General features: G+C 44.9%; 2 protein-coding genes across 9 annotated transcripts in view; both read left to right on the top strand.

Moving 5' to 3' along the window:
• Positions 1-42: 42 nt before the first annotated feature.
• MPPE1 (metallophosphoesterase 1) overlaps positions 43-14,575 on the top strand; it is a 41,439-nt gene continuing 26,906 nt past the window's right edge. For 3 of the 6 annotated variants that reach the window (XM_061996082.1, XM_061996076.1, XM_061996083.1), the window contains exon 1: positions 14,389-14,437. The gene's annotated coding sequence lies outside the window, so the exon portion shown is untranslated. Of the gene's footprint in view, positions 131-14,362; positions 14,438-14,575 lie in introns of those variants that run through there. The other 3 variants (XM_061996077.1, XM_061996078.1, XM_061996080.1) reach the window with 3 other exon arrangements.
• LOC133625404 (uncharacterized) lies at positions 83-10,019 on the top strand. Of its 3 annotated transcripts, none has more exons than XM_061996071.1 (3): positions 83-126; positions 4,582-4,680; positions 6,532-8,916. In XM_061996071.1, the coding sequence occupies exon 3, from the start codon at positions 6,684-6,686 to the stop codon at positions 8,697-8,699; it is 2,016 nt and encodes a 671-aa protein (XP_061852055.1). In that variant the 5' UTR covers positions 83-126; positions 4,582-4,680; positions 6,532-6,683; the 3' UTR covers positions 8,700-8,916. The 3 variants fall into 3 exon arrangements, with proteins under 3 accessions (XP_061852055.1, XP_061852056.1, XP_061852053.1); XM_061996072.1 differs by having other exon boundaries at positions 6,550-8,916; XM_061996069.1 differs by lacking the exons at positions 83-126; positions 4,582-4,680 and adding an exon at positions 9,932-10,019 and having other exon boundaries at positions 6,374-8,722.

A 14,575-nucleotide genomic window follows, 5' to 3' on the forward strand; every position in this document is an offset into this window, starting at 1 on the left:
GCTGTCACTCCGCGCCGTGGCGCCTCCCCGCTGGGGGGAGCGGGGCGGAGGGAGGCGGCCCGGCGGCTGCCGCGATCAATGGGAAAGGCGGGCTACAACGCGGCGCCTGGCTGCTGGGCGCTGACTGTAGGTGAGCCCCGGGGGCGGAGAAGGGCCGGGAGAGGCGGGGAGGGGGCCTCCGAGAGGAGCGCCGAGGCCGCGCCGAGCCGCCGAGGGCAGGATGTGGCGGAGAGGCCGCCGGCCCGGCCTGCCCTGCACCGCCGCCATCAACACTGCCACTGCCACCGCCATTGCCGTGGCCCAGCCGCCCCTCGCCTGACATGGCACAACGGCCGTTACCGCCGGCCAGGCTGGGCTCCCCAGTCTGGGGCTGAGGCTGAGGCGTTAGTTTCCTCCGAGATAACGAGCCCCTCTTCCCGCAAGCCCGAGCGCCCCTCGGGGGTACCAGCGCCCCGTGGCTCCTGTGAGCCGGGGCCGGAAGGCCCGGGGCCTGCTGGTGTGTCGGGGCGAAGGGCGATCCCAGGGAACGGCAGGCCGGGCGCCAGCCTTATCGCCGCTCGGAGGGAAGAGCTGACGGCTGGCATCGCCCATCGCGAGAATGAAGGGGAAAGGTGGGAAAAGTGGCCCAGGAAGCGGAAGGTGTGAGGAGAAGGAGACAGTGTAGCAAACTGTTAGTTTCAGCAGTCTGTTAGAGCTTGGGAACGAAAATGTATGCTAACAAATACATTGCCTTTCAGATTATTCATTTATCTTTGTATGACATTTTGGATTTGTCAATAACAAAGAGAATTAAGAACCTATTGTTAAAACAAACACATAAGCCAAATTATCATGCGTTGGAGCCAGCAGAGCAGGGGGGACCAGTGGCAGACAGCTGAGAGATTCTGAATCTACATCCGCCTTGGAGAAAAACGGTGGCCTGCAATGAATACGTACTTACACAGTAACCAATCTGTAATAACACTGTTAGGAATGCACACTTTATTTGCCACAGTGGGACTTTTCCAAATTACTTGTTCTGATACACACTTGGCACTGAATTGGACAAAGGGGAGTCCAGGGACTGGGTCAGTATAGCTTTTCAAAAAAGACATTAAATATATGGAGTCTATGAAATTTGTTATTTTCTTCCAGCACCTGCTTTGTGGTTGAAGGTTTGATTTTCAGTGACTTTTCAGGGCTAGAATAGAGGTTCTTTAGTGATTACCACATTTGCAATAAGAAAATTTCATAATACCACCACTCACTGTGTTTGATGTGAACACAAAATTAGCTGTTAATTTTCTAGGGATTAGACTGAGTTTAATTGGCTTGGATATTCCATCTAAGCTAACAGACCCTAAGTCTAGTTCTGTTTTATTTTTTGTCTTGTAGGACACAGATTATTTTGGGATGAGAGGGACATAACACTCCTGCCATATAGAATCATAGAACGATAGGGATTGGAAGGGACCTTTAGAGATCATCTAGTCCGACCCCCCTGCAGAAGCAGGTTCACCTAGATCAGGTCACTCAGGAATGTAGTTCACAAAAATAATAGACACTTAAAAAAAAAAAAAGCTTAGACTTTTTCGTTCTAAAATAAGTGACAAAACTTCATGGGTTGTAGTGCAAGAATTCAACTTCATTCTGTAAATTTCAAAGCTGCGCTGTGGCAGTGGATACCACAAAGACAGCAAGGCTGTAAGACCAAAAAAACCATTTTCTAGTCCCCATTTTGAATCAGAAAACAAACTCTGAGAACGTAAATTAACTTTGAAAGTTTATTTAAAGTATGAAATCATGAATTTTTGTTAAAGCATCACCAAGTGTTTATGAGTCCTTCTGCTTCTGACTGGTTGTTCTGTTTCTGAGCTACTTGTTTCTTCCACCCGCATATCTGCTTTGTCTTCACTTGAGATTAGTTTCATTAAGGGCAATAATGTTAAAACATGTAATATAGCCTGGAATAGTACGGAACAGAATTGCTCTGGATTCTTCCTTCCTTCCCAGTTCCTTCCAGGTTTTAGAATGTGTGCGTTTTATTGATGCCATGCTCAGCACAGCTTGAGGTGGCTTCAGGACTTTCCCAAGAGAGTTTCTGTGCTGGGCCGGACAGGTGCACATACTTACTGGTGGGATGTATGTACTGGTGAGACGTAGTAAAAACAGCTTTAACTTTGGTGAATAAGAAAATGTACAGCTAACCATGGCTTTGCATTCTAGGAAGCATCTCAGACCATGATAACAGTGTTTTCTGTGGTTTTTTTTTTTTCTTGAAAGAGGAAGTTTTAGTTACTGAATTGGCCAAGAGTAAACCAGTCTCTAGTTTTGCTGAAAGTGCCAAGATACTATTCTGATGTAGATCAGATGGTTTCCTCCTGTGTGTCTCAGGTCTGTTGCAGTGCCTGGAGGTTGGTTGTGATTAGGCTGCCATAGGGCCATTTGAAAGGTCTGTTTAGTTCCTGTTTTTAAAACAGGGCAGTGTGAATGACAGTGCAGTAGCCAGGATGCAGAAATATCCTTACTGAAGGTAATTGTAGAAAAATCACTAGTGTGGAGAAACACAGTTGTAAAGGGGGTGAAGTGCTCTCAATACATTTTCTAAGCAGGAGTAAGTCCTCTGTCTAAGTGATGTCTGAGTGGCATTTGGAAAATAAGCAACTCCATCTGTCTTAGTAAAATTTCCCCAACCTTGTGTTTGTCCTAATGGTAGAATATTAGTAAAATGGTCACTGAAGGGTGAAAATGAGTTGCTGAAGTATCATCTGAATGAAGATTTGGTTTTTACAGAGTTCATTCCAGCTATGTGTCTCATGCAGGTAAAAGATTTAAAACAGAACAAAAAAATCCAGGAAATAATATTTCTTAGAAAATCGGTAGCTGCAGGAAATAATTTTAAGACCATCCAAAATACTTTGCAACAAAAACCCACCCAAAACCTGCTGCCTGTAAGGTCTATAAACAGATGGCAATATTTTCCTTCATCATTTTACTAGTTGGAGAGGACTATTTTCTTATTGCTATTCTGACGTTTTGTTCAAGTCTTCCTCAGCCTAGACCTGCCAGGCAGTGTGAGCTTCCTGCTGTGAGCTGCTGGCTTATTTTGAATGTCTGTACACCCCTGAGCAGGTTGAGGCTGCTCTCTGCCTTGCTGGATCACACTCTTGGCTCATCTTTCATAACTGCCAAGGTCTTTCGTAACCTCTGATCTTTCATAACCCCAAACGCTGGCCAGTTCCTCTCAAATGCCTTTCATAACTTAAACACACACACACACACCACGTGTTTAATCTCATCTACTTGGAACAAGTAGATGGATGAGCCTGAAATACCAGTGTTTCTCGAGTGCTACATTTGTCTGAATCCTCCTCAGCCCTGAGCAGATTCATGTGGACGTTAGATTTCCTTCACTGAGGCAACAAACGCTCAGTAGAGGGGAAAACCTGTTCCCTCTGACCTTGGAGCAGAAAACAGGTCATAGTTGTGGATTTCCTCTCTTGGGGTGTGAAGCCCTTATTGGCTTAGGTGGGGCTCAGCTGGAGGTGGCGGACTCATTCCCTCCCTGTCCTAACCCGTGGCACGACAGCATTCGTCGGCGCGGCTGCTCGGTGTGCCGCCTGGGGATCCCCATGGCTATCTGCTGGGTCCACGGCATTACAGAGAGCAGTTGCTCGGAGGAGAAGCTGCTGCTGCAGCTGAAACAGGTTTCATAACGCCTCAGCCCATAGTTTTCTGTTCTCCTCTTGCACAGTAGTTGCACGCTGCAATGATGCAATAAAACTGGCGGTCGCTTTTGTGGAGGGAGGATGACCTCTCTGTAGCTGACCCACCCTCCACGTTGAATCCACAGATGTCTTCCAGGGCAGATCATTGTCTCTTTACGGCTTTGATGGATGATCTCTTAATAGGGAGTTAAATGGGAGAGCAAGTGGCTAATAGCTTTAATAAAAACAGAAGGGGAAAGGAAAAAAAAAAAAAAGAAAAAGGAAGTAATCTTTTGAAATTATTAGCCTGAGTGCAAAAGAGCTTTTCCTCAACGTGACAGCCAGAGGCTTGCTGTGCTGTTATTAAAGCACGTTGGTGGGAATCCATGCAGATGGTCTTTTTACCCAGCATAGGATTATATTGGATTAGTCATATGAAATTGTTGTTTACAATCTCTAGTCCTTTTCCCTGGAGCTTTTGTCAGCATCTCACAAAGAGTGCAGTTTGAGTCAAACTTAAAGAGGTATCCCAGATGGCAAGCTTTTTGTTTGCAAACTACTACAATGTGGTAGTAGTTTAGTGCAACTGTAATGCTGCAGTGAGAGATTTTATAGCTGATAAAAGAGAATGTTTGGCCCCTTTTTTTTTTTTGTTTTGCCTTTTCAGTGTACAAGAAGGGAAAGTAAATTGTAAGGAGATGTTCTGTCTTGTTGAACTCCCTAGAAGAGCTGTGTTAGTAACTGCTTCTGCTTCGTCAGAGGCAAACAGGAGTTCCTAACACTGACACCATTTTTCATATGCTTGTTAATGACTTATTTGTGACATAACACTTGATTAATGCACCATTCACAGTGGTATATTAGGTGTTTCTTGTGCTCCCTTTTTGTCGTGCAGAGTCATATTCTGATCATTTCTACTTGATGTCCAGAAGGCCCAGAGACTGCTGCTTGGACAACCTCCACATTTCCTTTCCAGCCACAAACTAATGAAAAGGTAGTCTGAAACATGCAGTTCAGGAGTCTCCCTTCAGATTTAAGCTGGGGGTTGGTTAACATGATGTGGTGGTTTAACCAGGTGTCCACCAAGTCACAAAATCACTCCTCCTCCTAAACTGGACAGGAGAGAGAGAGAAATATAAGGAGTGTTTTTTAAGTTGCAATAAGGACAGAGAAATCACTCGGCAATTAGTGTCATAGGCAAAACAGACTCGACTTTGGGAGAAAAAGGTTTGATTTATTACAGGAACAATAAGAACAGGAAGATAAGAAATAAAACTGAATCTTAAAACACCTCCTTCCACCTCTCCCTCTTCCCAGGACACCCCTTCATTCTCCCCCAGTGGTGCAGGGGATGGGGGATGTGGGTTACAGTCAGTTCATTTCAGATGGACTTTGCCACTGCTTCTTCTCAGGGGGAGGCCTCCTCACACTTCCCACTGCTACACTGTGGGGTCCCTCCACAGGAGACAGTCCCTCATGAACTTCTCCAGTGTGGGTCCTTCCCATGGGCCACAGTTCCTCACAAATTGCTCTGGCATGGGGCCTCCCACGGGTACAGCTCCTCACACTCTGCCCCAATGTGGGTCATCCACCAGGGGAACAGTCCTTCAGGTACCGACTGCTCCAGCCTGAGTCCCTCACAGGATCATAAGTCCTGACAGCAAACCTACTCTTGCCGTGGGCTCCTCTCTCCCCACAGATTCCCAGGTCCTGCCAGGAACTTGCTCCAGGGTGAGGTTCCCACAGAGTCACAGCTTCCTTCAGGCATCCACCTGCTCCAGTGTGGGGTCCTCCACGGGCTGTGAGTGGATCTCTGCTTCCCGGTGGCCTCCATGGACTGCAGGGGCACATCTGCCTCACCATGGTCCTCACCACAGGTCACAGGGGAGTCTTACTTCCAGTGACTTAGGCACCTCTTGCCTCTCCTTCTCCACTGACCTTGGTGTCTGCAGAGGTGTTTTCACATTCTCACTCCCTGTTTCTGCTGCCGTTTAGTAGTGGCACAGCAACTTCTTCCCCTTCTCAAATACATTATTCACAGAGGCGTTACCTCCATCACTAGTTGGACAGGCCTTGGTCAACTGTGGGGTCCATTTTAGAATTGACTGGCCCTAGCCCTGTCAGCTACAGGGGGAGCTTCTGGCAAATCTTTGTTTAAAGAAGCCACCCCTGTAGCCCTCCTGCTACCAAAAAACCTGGCCCAGGCAAAACCACTACACATGGAATTGAAGGTTTTCGGCTTCAAGGTCTGACAGACTGCTTTATGGTAAAATGAGGTCCTTCAGTGTTTTCTAGAGTTTGCAGATTGGCTCTGTCATCCCAGGGAATTTTTTCCTCCAGGAGATAAGGCTGCGAGAACTTTCCTGGGGTGCAAATGCCTTTGAGTCTCCTCTGAGACATGGTTTTTTTTTTAATCCAGAGGGAGTTCTGTGGATAAGGTAATACAGTCCCAAGCTGTTGCTCTTTTTCTCTAGAGCATGTCTTTACATGGTAAGGGTCTTTTTCCCTGGCCTTGAAGGGAAAAGTGGCAAACTGTCTTTGTCACAGTCATGCCAGTATTATTTTTTGAACATTCTCCACTGAAAATACTAAAAGTAATGCACCCCCCTGTAGGCACAGACGTAGCTTGGACCAGCCAGCTTGAATAAAGATGGTAGGGATAAGTTAATGCAGCTGGCATGCTACTTCAGAAACAGGTGCTGCAAGTTAATCAATTGGGCCCTGGGTGATCTCATGGGCAGAAGCAGCATATAAGGAGGTAGCTAGCAAAGGAAGGGTGGCTTCGAGTCAACTCTGGTGGTTGTACTGTGTTGCCCCTGTACGTCTCTGCACGTGCATTACTTAGACCCTCTACGTCTTTGAGTGATTATTGCCTTCACAACAACAACATTTGGTGACCCCGACGTGATACGCTGAATCGGTTGGATCAAGAACCCTCGGCAGAAAAGCACTTGGATTTCTGCTGGAAAAGGCAAGTAATCTGAGCAAACTGATATAATGGGAAAAATGCTAAGCAAAGAGGAAAGTCCTATTGACACCCTCCAGCATATCCTTGCGGAAAAAGGATTCAATTATGAAAGAGAGCCTTTGCTAAGGCTTGTAAGATGGGGACAGGAAGTGGGTCTCTTTGCTTCCCCCCAAGAAGTGTATGAAAAAGGACACTGGGAACAGCTAGGAGACATGTTGAATAATGCTATCGGCTTGTGTAAATTGGTATCATCCATTATACACCAGCTAGAAGCTGAGCGTGCTGCCGCTGCTGCCATGAAAGCAGAAGCTGCTGCACCATCTGCGTTCCCAGTGGATGCTAAAAGATTCTTTGGAGGTGGTGACTTTATAGTGCCATCGGCTCCACCTCTAGAAGAAAATACTCAGAGATTCTTCGGAGGGGATAATGTTGTAATACCCTCGGCTCCACCTCTGGAAGAGGAGAGCATGGATGTGAGCCCACCTCCCCCAGAACCCCCTAGAGCACCATTCCAGGAGCCGAATACACACATTGCTTCTCCTCCCCTCCCACCCACCCTTCACCATCCTGCCCCATCCCACCCTTCTGCTATACCTGAAGGAGTACCTAACAGAGAACGGAAGGTACGTTTTACAAATGATATGCCGTTGCCCCTGAGCTCATCAATCCCTGAGTGTATTCCTCTGCCATCATCACCCCCAACTTCTAGTGAAGATCAACAAAGACAATTATTAAAGGAAGAGTTAATACAACATGGAGAAGATATGAAACACACTTTGGCCCAGCTGGAGGAACTGATAGAAAAACCAAAAGCAACAGCTAATCAGCTGTTGGAACGAATTAATGAATTAACCAAAACAAAGATTAAAGTTTTATCCCCACAGGTACTCAGAGATCCTCGTCCAGATGATTATGATCCGGCTAAGAAATGGAGAGGCCTCATACGTGATGCGGTAATCGAAGGCGAATTTATTCCGCAAGCCTTTCCAGTAATAACAGCACAAAGAAAACGACAATGGGCACCTTTAGATTGGAAATTGGTAAGAGAAGGCCAGAAAGCAGTAATGCAATATGGCTTGTCCAACCCATACGTTCAGACATTACTAGATCATATTTTTGCCAGTGGGTTAATGACTCCATTTGACTGCCGGAAGCTTGCAGAAACTTTCCTGAAGCCCACTCAGGTATTATTATGGGAGTCTGAATGGGAAAAAAGAGTTGATCTGACGGTGGTGGAAAACATGGACTTACAACAGGGAGATCCGCGGCGAGTTGTCACAGCAGACATGATGCTGGGTAAAGGAGCATTCGCTGATCCTCAGGTACAAGCCCGGCTGCATGAAGCTATCTTGCAGCAAACACAGACACTGGCACGTCAAGCATTTAAGATTGTTCCTGATATGGGGGTGCCAGTTCCCTCATATACAACTATTATTCAAAAACCTAATGAGCCTTTCATGACCTTCTTAGACCGCCTAAGAGCAGCTCTGGATCATATACCAAACATGTCGGCTGAAGTCAAGGCGGAAATAGGGTTACACTTAGCAGTTGCTAACGCTAACCATGATTGCAAAAAGATCCTGCAGGCTCTCCCGCGGACAGCAACTTTGGTCGACATGATAGAAGCCTGCTCTAGGGTAGGATCGTCAGCACATTTAGCTGAGGCAATGGCAACAGCATTGAAACCTTTAGTTCAAGCCCACAAAGGAGATCGGAGGCCAAAGTGCTTTAACTGTGGAAAAATAGGACACGTGAAAAATCAATGTCGGTCCAGACCATTGGTATGGACAAACAGCTCCGCCAGGCCATCTGGGTCCAATGGCAGATTTCACGGTAATTGTTACAGATGTGGCAAGTTTGGCCATAGAGCCACTGAGTGCCGCTCTCGAGTGGCCAGACAAACAATGCATAAGGGAAACGGGTTGACGAGCGCAAAAAGGGCGAGCGCGATGACACAAAAACGCCCTTCAACACCAAGAGCTGCCTGGATGGCCTCAGATCAGCCACTGCAGGAAGCGCAGGAGTGGATGTGGAAACAGCAGTAGATGTAACCATCCACAACACAGAGGTAACAATTATCTCCTCTAACGTTAATGGACCCCTTGGCTATGGATTAAGCGCTTTGCTTTTAGGACGGTCATCGGCCTCTCGACAGGGTATTTTTGTGCTCCCCGGTGTAATTGATGCAGACTATGAAGGAAATATTGGAATAATGGTTAAAGTTTGGCAGCCACCAGTTCATATACCTAAAGGAACTAAAATAGCGCAATTAGTTCCTTTCAGAGCTAAAGTTCCTTTCGCAGGAAGTCGTAAGCGTCGAGACGGTGGTTTTGGATCCACTGGAGTACCTGAGGTAAGACTGGCGGTGCCGCTTTCACAGGGAAAGCCCACTCAGACGGTTGTATTCCAACATCCAAATGGTGAACACATGGTTGGGTACAACACATTACTGGATACGGGAGCAGATGTTACTATTGTGCCATTATCCTATTGGCCAAAAAGCTGGCCTTTAGAGAATTTAGACACCCCTGTCGTTGGAGTAGGAGGAATACAGATGACAAAAATTAGCACAGACCTGATTTCGGTATGTATACAGGGCGAAGAGAATAGATGTGTGCAAATTAGGCCCTATGTAATGAATACTTCAGTTTGGCTTTTGGGTAGAGACGCCTTAAGCCAAATGGGCTTTCGTTTGTCAAATGAAAATTTTTAATGGCGGCCATTGATGGGCGACCAATCCTGAAGTTAACCTGGCTAACAGATAAACCAGTTTGGATTGATCAATGGCCGCTAAGCAAAGAAAAGCTCGCCCACATTCATGAATTAGTAAATGAACAACTAGAGAAGGGTCATATTAAGCCATCCACCAGTCCATGGAATACACCAATTTTTACTATCCCTAAAAAATCAGGGAAGTGGAGGCTGTTACATGATTTAAGAGCTGTTAATGCAGTGATGCAGGACATGGGTGCTTTACAGCCAGGATTACCCTCTCCTGCAATGCTTCCAAAAGAGTGGCCCCTGTTGGTGATTGACTTAAAGGACTGTTTTTTCACAATTCCCTTACATGAGGATGACAGTGAGAAGTTTGCCTTTACAGTACCATCGATTAACAAACAAGAGCCAGCAAAACGATATCAATGGACTGTTTTACCTCAGGGAATGAAGAACTCACCAACTATTTGTCAAACTTATGTTGCCTGGGCGCTGGCACCTCTGCGCAAAAAATACCCTCGTGTCTTATTTTACCATTATATGGATGATATCTTGATTGCAGGGAAAGGCCTGGACCAGCATCGCATTCTACAAGAAGTGAACCGACAGTTAAGCAACTCCGGGTTGGTGATCGCGCCAGAGAAGGTACAAATGCACGCCTCTTGGAAATATTTAGGTAATATTATCACTGATGCGCGCATTTATCCTCAGAAGGTGGCAATTAAAACAGATATTGCTAACTTAACAGACGTTCAAAAGCTGATAGGTGATATCCAATGGGTACGAACCATATGTGGTATCACAAATGAGGATCTTGCGCCACTAATGCCTTTGTTAAAGGGCTCAGTAGAGGCTGATAGTGCGCGAAGACTGTCTCGGCAGCAAATCCAAGCAATAGAAAAAATAGGAAGCAAGATAGTCAATAACTACAGTCACCGATATGATCCTGACTTGTCAATTAACATTGCTGTGATAAGTCAAAACCAGCATGTAATGGCAATCTTGATGCAATGGGATTCAGTAGCGAAAGACCCATTGAGGATCTTGGAGTGGATATTTTTGCCATATAATTTACAAAAAACAATTACCACGAGGCTTGAGGCAATTGCAAAAATAATAGTTAAGGCCAGGAAACGTCTGCTGGAAATAGCAGGGATTGAGGCAGACATCATTTTCGTTCCTCTCACAGATGAGTTCTTGAACTGGGCACTGCAACAATCTGATGAATTACAGTGGGCCTTATTGTCATATCCAGGAACTATAAATAATCATTATCCGGCCCATAAATTGTTCTCTGTTAAATTTCAAATGGAAGACCGGCCGTTGAGATCAGCAGTACCCGTTAAAGGCCTGACTGTTTTTACCGACGCCAGTAAGATCCAAGCCAAAGCAGGAGTGGTTTGGTGGGAAAATGGAAAATGGCAAAATCTAACTGTCCACTCCCCAGGCAGTTCAGTTCAACTGCTGGAACTGATGGCTGTAGTTAAAACTTTTGAGAAATGGTCAGACGTCCCATTAAACATCATCTCCGATTCCCTCTATGTGGTCGATGCTGTCACTCGATTAGAGAGAGCGCTGTTGAAAGAAATCTCTAATCAGAATCTGTATAACTTATTTCTGCGACTCTGGCATCAGATAAATGAACGGCAAACTGCTTATTATATTGGACATATTCGAAGCCATTCGGGCTTAAAAGATGGCCTATCAGTTGGCAATGAAATTGTTGACAGGATAGTGGCAGCTCCTTTATTGATACCTACGGGGCCAATAATTGACAAATTTTCTCAAGCCCGAAGATCGCACGATTTTTTTCATCAAAGTGCGAAAATGCTGGCGAAGCAGTTTGACTTGACCATATCGGACGCTCAGGGTATTGTTTCCACGTGCCCTGCATGCCAGAATCAGATCGGCCTAGGAGTAGGAGTCAATCCCAGGGGTCTGGCACCATTAGGTATATGGCAATCAGATATCACTGTCTATGCTCCTTTTGGGCGATTTAAACGTATACATGTTACTATTGATACTTATTCAGCCATGGTTTGGGCCACAGCCTTAACCAGTGACAGTTCTCGAGACGTCATAAGACATTGGAGGAGTTGCTTTGCTGTCCTTGGTGTTCCAAGAGAGATAAAAACTGATAATGGCTCGGGATACATAGCCAGTAAAACACGTAAGTTTCTAAACTTATGGGGTGTTAAACATACTACTGGTATCCCAGGAAATTCTACCGGTCAAGCCATTATTGAACGGACACATCAAACCTTAAAAGGCCTTCTAGAAAAACAAAAAACGGGGGAAGAGGGGGTGAGTCCTCAAGACAGACTAATGAAAGCCCTTTATACAATGAATCATCTCAGAATTGTGGCAAACCGGAATGAACCACCGGCATTAACACACTTTGCCCAAATGAGTCGGGATTTGGATTTTACTGACAAACCTAAAGTTTGGTATAAGAATCCCACTACTGGAGAGTGGCAAGGACCTGCAGATCTGTTAACGTGGGGAAGAGGCTATGCTTGTGTCATTACAGATCAAGGTCCCCGATGGATTCCGGCAAAATGGATCAAGCCACATCAACAGAAAGGACTTAACTGTAAGACCAATGGAAAAAACAATCTTGAGGAAAGAACCAAGTGATCCACCCTCAATCCATCACTCTATTAAAATGTAAACCCTCGCAACTGTGGCACCACTTAGGCTGCTGTAAATTCCTTCAGCTATAAAAGAATTAAAGAACTTAAGATGACCAACAGATGAAGAGATACTTCCATCTTATTGATAATGCTCACAGATCAGCATGCTAAAGGATCTGAAGAAAAGTCCAGAACTACATCAGGAAAAAGAAATATCAGTGGAGCTACCAAGACCTCATCCCTTCCTGCCAGTGTGCGTCCCTCCTACCAACACATATCAGATTGTTTATTTTGACTTTATGGATTTCTGTATTGTATTGTTCAGCGATGTAGCTGTTATTGACCTTTTGTTGTAAACTCATGGCCATGGGTAAAAATATTTATGTTTTCTTCATGTACCTTTAATTCTGAAATGTGTTGCTAAAGGCTGGCTGGTTCAAAAAAGAAAAAGGGGGGAATTGTAGGCACAGACGTAGCTTGGACCAGCCAGCTTGAATAAAGATGGTAGGGATAAGTTAATGCAGCTGGCATGCTACTTCAGAAACAGGTGCTGCAAGTTAATCAATTGGGCCCTGGGTGATCTCATGGGCAGAAGCAGCATATAAGGAGGTAGCTAGCAAAGGAAGGGTGGCTTCGAGTCAACTCTGGTGGTTGTACTGTGTTGCCCCTGTACGTCTCTGCACGTGCATTACTTAGACCCTCTACGTCTTTGAGTGATTATTGCCTTCACAACAACAACACCCCCCAAAGCCAAACTAGTACTATAACCTGATGTTTCTGTCATTGCAGGTGATACAGAACTTTTGTCAGTGTGCTGTGGCAGGGATCCCTGTAGCCTCATTTGGTTTAGCAAATCTAACCTCTGTTTGGTTTTGTCAACTTGATTGATAATTAAATTGATTTCCTCTTACATCTTATGCAAAAAGATTTCTTGTTTCTAATTCTGCAAACAGTCATCGTAAATCCAGTTGGGTGTGGGTGCATTCTGCTTGTTGTGCAGGAAAATGTTAATGTTTTCAACTGAATTCTGAACTTTTGCTTTTGGCTGATCTCTGTAGTTGTGTCAAGGCTCGGCAAAGCCAGACTGCTTCTCCCTGTTTCAGGGAAGGCTCCTGCACACAAATGAGATTATTACTTCCTGACCAAAGCTCAAAACAAGATTGAGGAAGATCCTATTCTTCGTATTGGCCAATTTGTTCAAGGTTTTTCCATGATTTTTCAGCTGGCATTTGTCTGTGAGATTGGCAGCACTGATTGTGACAAAGAATGTAGTGGGCAGAAAGACTGCATGAGCCTTGCCATCTTCTACCCTGAAAGGGGCTCAGGAGTCATTGCAGACACAGCTGGTGGGTGGAATAAAAGAGATTAATTTCGGGCAGATGAAATTTTTAATGTGTTTTTAGAAAGGCATGTATATTTTCACGGGAGAATTTTAATCCCAAGGAAAATCTCTTGAGGTTGCTAGGTCTCTGAGGGTTGAAAGGACACATGCTGCTCTTTAATGTGTGTGGGAAAAAAGGCTATGCTTTGAATTATTGTAGGGTTGCATCAAATAATCCCATGCTCGTATCTTTTCTGACAAAATAAATCAATGGTTTCGAAGCAGCTGAAAAAAAGTGCCACGGATCACGTTCCTGCTGTTTGGCAGTAAGCAGCAGGCTCAGCATCCCTGGAATCGATGACATTTTCATTCATGTGTGCCAGAATGAAATGTGCCTCTTCATACCAAGCTAAGTTGGAAAGAGAAATGCAAGGCAAAAAGAATGTGTTCAACAAACCAGCTAAATAATGGTGTGGGGATATGTTTCTGCTGTAATTTACTGCTTACAGTGGAAAGTAAACATCTTAGTGGCGTTTCATACATCTACTGACACAGAAGTTTTAAAAAAAATCATGTATTGTTAGTATGTCTGGAAAATGAACGTGTTTCCTACTCAAGTACATAAGTGTCTTTTATCATTTGTTTAAAGTGGTTTGTATACACATGCAGGCTAACATTATCTTTTGAGTTTTGGATGCTTCCGAATCTGATGCCTAGTGCTAGCCAGCCTTGGGCCATTCTTGCAGATCCATATAGTATGTTTAATTTGGAAGAAGGGATGCTCATTTGGAAGTGGAGCCACTCAGAATCAATGACCACTTTAAAAAATATTTGATCGTAATGTGTGTGATAAAACCTACAAGAGCTTCAGCTGTGGCTTTTTCCAAGAGTTTGAAGATGCAAGTAAGGCTGGGTGTGTGTGTGGTGTTTGTCATTTGGATCAGCATTTGTTTGGTAAAGTCTGAATCTTAAACTCCCTGCAGGTCTAGCTGCATAGCTGGAGAACCTGTTGTCTTCTTCCTCCATCTGTCTTCAATTCCCTTGACTGCCGTGGTCAGGGACAGAGGAGAACATGGTCAGAGGACAGAGAGAAGCTCCATGACACAGTTTCTAGGTCAGAAATTGTGAATTCCTCTTTCCCTTTTAGCTCTGTTGGCTCATTTCCCAGCTTTTCTGTGTGTCATTTTCCAGCCTGAAGAGGTGTTCTACTGTTAACAGTTTTTGTATTCTGAAAGTATTTGGATCTTAAAAA

This window comes from Colius striatus, chromosome 4, assembly GCF_028858725.1.
Source record: "Colius striatus isolate bColStr4 chromosome 4, bColStr4.1.hap1, whole genome shotgun sequence".
In the NCBI taxonomy this organism is placed as follows: Eukaryota; Metazoa; Chordata; class Aves; order Coliiformes; family Coliidae; genus Colius; species Colius striatus.

What these genes read in the sequence shown, in the direction of transcription:
- LOC133625404 (XM_061996071.1), top strand. Translation starts at nt 6,684, where the DNA reads ATGGGAAAAATGCTAAGCAAAGAGGAAAGTCCTATTGACACCCTCCAG.